Below are 7,815 nucleotides of genomic sequence, written 5' to 3'. Positions count from 1 at the left end.
CCGTAAAACATCTGCAGTGACCCAGGATTTATAACTTATAGTTCTCAATTTGTAAAGACATGGAAACAGTGGTAATGTAGACCAATTACATGAGAAACTGATTCAAAGTCATAAAGAGTTCAGAGTGGAATAAAAAAAACAATAAACGGCTGCCTTGAACTTTTCTTTGAATGGAAGCACCAAGGTATTATGATCCACACAAGTGAAAAGCGACAGTACATGTAGCCTCATAACCTGAGCTTGGCAGTTCTTCGAAGCTAAGCAAGGAGGAGTTTGTTATGGACTGACTGGAAGACCTTCAAGGACAACCAGTTTGCAGCTGAAAGTGGTATTAATGGACCAGTAGGTGACACTTTTCCTTCTGAACCAGAATTTGGAAACCAGTGCTATACTTTAGATGGGAAATTAAACCAATAACCTGGTTATATGTTCATTAAAGATCCAGTGGCACTTTTCCAAAGAATATGGGTGTGTTGACCCCTGTCAGTCTGGCCTTCCTAAAGTTTCCCCTTAATGGGAAGCAATTTCTCACTTCTCCAGCTTAATTGCTGTCGTAAAGGTGTCAGGCATCAGGTCATTGCTTTTGCTTTATTGGTGGATTGATTTCTGCATGTAAATTCCTTTTGTATCCTCTGGGAATAGAGATAAATGAGTCATATTGCACAGGACATTAGTGCTATAGGAAGATCTGAGAAATGTCATGAAGCTTTTGTAGTTCTTTATCTGTTAGGCTACTTGGGGGGCAGGGAGTACTTTCATATCAACAGGAGTTCAAACACAAACAACAAGTGTTTCACAAGAGAATCGTTGTGCAAATAGTGTTGAGCATGCAAATTGCGAAAGTAATTTCAAACATACCTCAATTGAAAGCTATAGTAATAGCCCACACTGTTAAATTAGTAACTGGGCAAGGGCACAACAGTATCCAACTGAAATGACAGGCATAGAAATGACTGTATTCCTTTATATGTAATAATATATGAAGCTGAAAGGCTTGCTAAATAAAAGGCAAATGCTATCAAGACAAAATAGAGTACAGGTAGAAGTATCATTGGGATTTAATTTATGTAGCATTACATCTGTGAAGGCTTTCAAAGGCAGAGTTAAATATTTTTGTCTCCTTTCACAAAAAAGAAAAAAGTGATAGCAACAATGGGACCGTCATACTCTTTACTGAAATAATTAGTTTGGTTTACTAAAATACATCAACATTAAAAAAAACAGTCAGGATTACTCTGTATCATAATCGTAGTATTCCTCTATCTCTGTCTGCTCAGGAAGCGCTGTCCTAGCTGTACTCTTGCTTTTTCTTTCTTGGGGGTCTTGCGCTGTGCCTCTGATGTGCTCTTCACATTTGTCCTGGGCCCGGAGGTGGTCTCGCCAGCTGTCCCCTTGTGCCTGGAGGGGGTCGGTGCAGAACTCAGTGTGGATTTCCACCTGCCGAGCCAGCAACCTCCTTTTGACTCTCAGGAGCTCACAGCTGCAGTTCCAGGGGTTTCCATCTAGGTAGACCTTCCTCAGTCGCGGGAGCATCTCCAGGGCCATGGCGTTCAGGCTGGACAGCTTGTTGTTCCTCAGGTTCAAAACCTGGAGCCTCTTGAGACTTTTGAGTTCTTGTTCTTGGATAACTGCAATGTGGTTTCCCTTCAAATCCAGTCGAATGAGTGTTTCCGGGAGTCTGGAGACAAGGAAAAAAAAATAAACAAGGTTTGTTAAAGACAGACATGCTAGATTTTTGTTAACTTGCTTTTTGATAACTACTAAAAAATGAGTATTCATCTGTCAGAGCATATGTCTTACAGTTTTTAGACCAATATGGAGCAGGTTGCAGCTTTGTATTTTACCTTCATCAGTCATGTTCTGCACAGATTAAGTTATTGTTACTTCATATACAGCTCCACTTTGAATATTAACCTGATAAATTCATGGCACAATTTCACACTACAATATACGTCATAGAAAAAGTAAGAATAGAATTAATATTATATGTTTACACTTGTGTCCTTTTCTATGTTTACAATGTCTCAGTAAAAAGGCATTCATTTATTGAGTCAGTTTAATGAAGAATTACTGTCTGAACATTCACAAGGAGATTTTAAGAAAACCTTGACATCTTTGTAGATTAATGACAAATTACTTGTCTATACAGTCCTGAAGACCTTGCACATAACTAGACAAATCAGCCTTATCAGCACAATGCTTGTACCCTTCTGGAATGGCTGAGAGAAAGTTCTGTTCCAAAGCCAGGCTTGTTAAGCGCAGGCAGTTCTTCAGGGCTGCAGCCTCGAAGTGGTGAATGAGGTTGTTTTCCAGAAACAGGTGTTTCAGTTGGTTCATTCCTGAAAGCTCTTGCTGGGTAACTTCCCGAATCAAGTTTTGGCGGCAGTCCAGCTTTTCTAGTTTAGCTGTCAACCTGCTTGGCAGCAGCCTCATATGATTGCCAGAGAGCTCAATCATGGTAAGGTTTGGCAGACGGAGGCTGCCGTCAATGGAAACTAGCTTGTTATGTGCCACTGACAAAACTGAAAGATGTTTCAAGTGGCCCATTTCCCGACTCCTCAGTGCCCGTATTTGATTCAAATCTAAATTCAGGGACCCGAGTGTCTGAGGGAGATCCTGTGGAACTTTCACAAGGTGATTTCCAGAAAGACTTAACATTTTAAGGGATTGTAAAGATGCAAAAAAGTTTGCCGGTAAAGAGGGAATCTTGTTATTCGCAATGCTTAACTGACGGAGCTGAGGTAGTTTAGGGGAACCCATTAAAGATTCAATTTGATTGCCATCTAGATAGAGACTTTCGAGTTTTAACAGAGAGGTAAATGTGTTCCCTCGAAGGCTGGATATCAGGTTGTTTTGAAGGTCAAGAACGCGCAGGTTTCTCAAACCATCAACAGCTGACTCCTGCAGGTGCTGTATCCTGTTATTTCCCAGTTTGAGGATTTCCAGGCTATGGGGGAGTCCACGAGGCATGTGCTTTAACTTGTTCTTCAGGAGCTCCAGTGTTTTTAGGTGGCTTTGAGACTTGAAAGTGTTCACTTCTATCGATTCTATTCCACAAGATGACAGAACAATTTCTTCAAGTTGTGTCAGTCCAGTAAAATCACATCTCTGAAAAAGTATATAAAAACATTGTATATCTCAGTGATTTCGGCTTAATACCTACATGAAGTCAGTTGCCTAAGACAAAAATTCAGAACAGCTCTATGAATAAATGAATATACTGACATAAAATATTGGATTTAAATCTTGATGAAGGCACACGTACCAAAGATACCAAACATCTGACATTTGATATGAATGGTCATGACTTGTGATAGACACATCTCCAAGCCTAGAAATGGCAGACTACTTAAGTTCAGGGCTTTATAATACAAAATGTCTCCTTTTAGGACACTTCAAAATGGTTTATTAAGAGTTTGTGGTGTGTATTTCAAACCACTGATCATGCTAGACAATTTTTTTTCTTGTTGATTGTTTTCAGTTGCAGGTGTGTCAGTGGAAAATATATCATTCATTACACACATACCTTAATTAACGGGGAATTTTAATTTACATTTCTTTACTGAGTGGTGGTGAATTGTAGTGCCATCATTCTAAAGTAGTAAGATCCTCACTCCTTGTATAGTTTTAGTATAGGACACTTAAGTTCATGAGCAATTAAAATTGATTTTGTGGTTTTATGGACAATTAGGGATTGGACTTTTATATTAATTTTCAGATCATTGAAACCACTGAATAATTGTCTTCAAAGTATCATTCTTTCATAAAACTTAATTGAGAAAAAAATTGATATTTTTATATTGCATTTTAAAAGATAAAAGAAAGAAAATGCCATTATTCTGATACAGTATGTAATAAATGATTCAAAGCATGCCTCATGACTTCCTATCTTTTTGGACATAATGATGAACTGCTACTGTGAGCTACATGCATGATTAATGGATATTAATTTAAGAAAATAACTAATTGAACATACAGCCTACAGAATAACTACAGGACATAAATTGATTTGAGTTTATTATTGTTCAGATGTCACAAACCTTTAATTTATCAGTTAATAGAAAGCCTTCACAAATATGTTTTAGATTGAAATTAATTATACAGATTCACATAAAATATAGAAATAATTTAAAATCTGGAGGATGATGATGGTTTAACGATAATTCATCAGGAATATGTGTTTTTCCTAAAATATCAATATCATAATTTAATATTCACAAATATGTAGATTATGTGTGTGAAAATAATCATACATATTTAATCTATAGCTGCTGTATATCCTAGTACCTTAATCACACACACAAACTTCTTTTTATGTGGTAGGTTGTATTTAAACTTTGATTTTAGAAACGTTTCTAAATCTACATAAATATCATGAAAATTTTACCATCCAAAGAGATTCTGTTTTCTCAAGGATACACAGACAAGAAAACAGACAGGAACAGAATATATTCAAGTAGGTAGCTGCGTCAGCATGCGTAGGCTGCAAAGGAACAGGTAACGAGTTTATATTTCTTTTCAGCATGGAATAAACTCGTTATCTGTTCCTTTGCAGGAACAGAATATGATTCACAGATATGTTTAACTTTTAAATGGACTCCATATTTAACTATTTATACATACATCCTTTATAACCCACTTTTGTACATAGAATATAAATGCTTATATAATCTACACAAAAGCAGCGAACAGTTCGAAATACTGTATTTGTTTAAATTCCAAGGCACAAACCACTTAAACCTTTTTCTCTGTTGCTAAGAGAAGTCTTAAGTCTTCTCAGAAACCTCCTATAAATACTGGTACAAGTGTAAACTCCCCATAGTGCAAATCTCTGAAGGAAGTTTATATCTCTGGTCGGCTTGTTTAGCTTTGCTCTTACCTTTAAATCCTTAATGTGGTTGTATCCTAGATTCAGTTTCCTTGTATCTTTTGCAGTCCCAGACGGTACAGCATGTACCCTGTAGCACTGTATCGACTTTTCGTTTTCACAAATGCAATTCTTTGGACATCCATTGTCATTTAGGCAGTAGCAGAGATGCAACAAGATGCAGATGGAAATTAAAATAAACTGCATGCTGAAAATACAACTAGGGAAGTCACTTTGGTCCAGAGACAGCACTCTCTGTAACCTTCGATCTCTTGTGTGACTTATATAGCAGGACATCCTAAAACCTAATGCTGGTAAGAGAGTGTTTTCTCAAGCCTATTTGGAACAATACTACAGATTTTTATCTTGGTTAAAAAACACCACTTGACACTAACAAGGAACTGACCTAAACAGTAATAGATTGGACCTCTGTTTGTAGACGTGAGAAACTTGCTGATAAACAATTTATTGCCCTTGCTGGTGAGTGCGTGCAATTTCCTTTGCTTTATCCAATTCCTTCCTGGGTGCTTTTTTCAATTTAAATAATAAAGCACTCCATTGAAAGTGTCAGTGGATTTTTCACTTTTAAAATTTTATAAGATCTGCTAAATCCTCCTTGGCTCCTTAAGGAAAAAAATGCCAGAGATTAATTAGCTGTCAGTCTTTTAATTGTGTCTGTGTTGTCATTTGATAACACTTGTTGCCACAGGTGTCCTTGGCTCCCAGTGTGCCTGTTACTCAGGCTTTATCACAAAGAGGGTCACCCAGAGGAAATACTTTTGAAAGAACAACCCATGTGAACTGAGGTTGCTGAATAGGGGTCACAGAACCCGGAGGATTGCTTCATTTGTGGAGCAATAACACCACAGAGATATGTGACCCTCCCAAATAATATGCGATCAAGCCAAGAGATTAAAAGATTCCATCCTTTAAAAGCAAGAGACACTAAAACACAGATCCTACTCTTAGCTTCTGTATCTGCAGGAGTGTGGGATATTTATAATTCATCTGAGAGGGTGTCCTGCTGTGTTGAGATATAAAACATTTTGCTCCCTGTGATAGCTTGGAGATAATGAATATAAAAATATCTTATGTGAGAACAAATAGTTCAATTGTTTTCGTGAGTGCTATAATGGTGAAGTTCAGTATGTTTTCTCATTTATAATGTTTAAGGTAAAAATATGCCTTTTTCACAAGAACAGAAACAGCTTGAACATTGTGCCTGGCAACTTTCAGCAATACTTAGAACAAAACGTTGTATTTGTATTTATTTTAGTCTCCATTGTAATAATCATTTCTACTTCTCTCTTGGCCTTGCAGTTCATCATATTAGTGTCCTTAAACTGGATCCTGTTCATTTTTTAAACTGTTAACAAAAGTATTTTTCCCCAAAAATATTTTTCTTAATTTGATTACTAACGCAATTTGGGGTGTAACTTTGATTCACTTACTTCTGGCATTAACCTGTTCAGTTTTTTTAGATGGATATTTTTTAATAGTTGTCATCCATTCTCCAATCTTTCATTATTTACCCTGTTGCACTCTGGATCTCTCAAATTCCCTTTCATTTCTTTAAAGTCAGTTTTCCTGAAAGTATATATATATTTAAAACTCTTTTGGACTGTACCTACTGTACACAGTTTTAAAAATGTGAATAGCACAACACGTTTTCTCCGTGAATCTGTACCCTATGTTTTATTTATTCTTTGTCAATGTTTTTTTGTCTTCTACTTTAAAATGTTTTTGTGTATGTGGAATATGTGAGTGCAATACAATTTAACCAGCATTTTTTTTACTCCTGGGGTGCTTTATAAATATTTTACGTGGCCAGAGGGTTAGATGCATGCAGTGGTTTTAAAATTTCACAAAATAACAAACCTATTCAGCACGACACCTTTTTTATGCTGAAGAAATACTTGGTAAACGATGTGAGGGGTGGGATTCGTATTTCAGGATCACTCGGTTTATAGGGTGACACTTTTATTTAAAACAATGGATTAATCTTTATCTTAGTGAGATTAGTTCTCATTATACATTACACATGGCACACGGCGTGGCGGTCAGGCTCACGACTTGCGTGTCCTGAGTTTGATTCCGGGCTGCGGTGCCTTTCTGTATGCCTCTTTCCAGGTGCTCCAGTTTCCTCACGCCTTCAGGAACAAGCTTACTAGGTCTCCTGGTGTCAGGAAATTGTCCCCGTGTGTGTGCTCTGACGGATGGACACTTCGTAGAGGATGTAGCGCTGCCATGCACTCTACGTCCGGGATAGTCTCCGGGTTGCCCTGATCTTTTTAAAGGATTTCTGTAAGCGGCTTTTTGATAATTTAGTATTGCACTGCATATTTTCCCGTCGGTATGCAGGTCTTAATGAGCTTGCTTGAGTTACCGGTTCTTCAAACAGCCAGCAGATGGCCATAAAATGTGCTTATAATTGCTTACCTACTAAAAGCTATTGAATAGTAGTCAGTTGATATAAAAAATAATCAAATTAATTCAATTAATAAAAAATAATAAATGAATCAAATATAAAAAATAAAAAATCACCGATATGTCAAGGCATTCTCGCATAACTTTTAATCACACTTTTGCAGATATACGTTTTGACCACTTCTGTAAGATCGGGAGTGAGATTATTTAATTAGTATCATTTTCTTTTTCGTTTTTAAGAAGAATATTAGCCATCGGAGAAATAATTATTTTATTGTGTAATGGTTTTGTTTATATGGCATGAAGTAAACATTTTGGGTATAATTCCATGATAAAACAGCTGATCACACGTGAAGAAATGAGTTTAGACAGATTCCCAAAACGTGATTTTCAGAATGCTTTTTTCAAACACAGCACAGCTCCAGGTAAAATTAAATGGAGGCAATATGTTTTGAGGCTGGGTAAATCACGGTTGTTAGATCTGTAAGTAGAACTCCCTCAGGTCTGCGTATCCTGTTTTG

At 36.9% G+C, this 7,815-nt stretch overlaps 1 protein-coding gene across 1 annotated transcript; it reads right to left on the bottom strand.

The window, feature by feature from the left end:
* Positions 1 to 1,069: 1,069 nt before the first annotated feature.
* LOC102694459 (nephrocan-like) lies at positions 1,070 to 5,162 on the bottom strand. The gene is made up of 3 exons (XM_006626326.3): positions 4,880 to 5,162; positions 2,207 to 3,108; positions 1,070 to 1,678 (listed from the first exon to the last, which is right to left on the bottom strand). The coding sequence occupies exons 1-3, from the start codon at positions 5,072 to 5,074 to the stop codon at positions 1,231 to 1,233; spliced, it is 1,545 nt and encodes a 514-aa protein (XP_006626389.3). The 5' UTR covers positions 5,075 to 5,162; the 3' UTR covers positions 1,070 to 1,230.
* Positions 5,163 to 7,815: the final 2,653 nt, after the last annotated feature.

This window comes from Lepisosteus oculatus, chromosome 2, assembly GCF_040954835.1.
Source record: "Lepisosteus oculatus isolate fLepOcu1 chromosome 2, fLepOcu1.hap2, whole genome shotgun sequence".
NCBI classification, from domain to species: domain Eukaryota; kingdom Metazoa; phylum Chordata; class Actinopteri; order Semionotiformes; family Lepisosteidae; genus Lepisosteus; species Lepisosteus oculatus.
Note: the sequence above shows the minus strand (reverse complement) of the source record. Positions and strands in the feature narration are given on the sequence as shown.

Excerpts from the sequence above, each read along its gene's own strand:
- LOC102694459 (XM_006626326.3), bottom strand. The coding sequence starts at position 5,074 with ATGCAGTTTATTTTAATTTCCATCTGCATCTTGTTGCATCTCTGCTAC. Across the intron at positions 3,109-4,879 it reads ACCACATTAAGGATTTAAAG|AGATGTGATTTTACTGGACT; the intron begins GTAAGAGCAAAG and ends ATACTTTTTCAG. Across the intron at positions 1,679-2,206 it reads CTCTCAGCCATTCCAGAAGG|ACTCCCGGAAACACTCATTC; the intron begins GTACAAGCATTG and ends CCTTGTCTCCAG.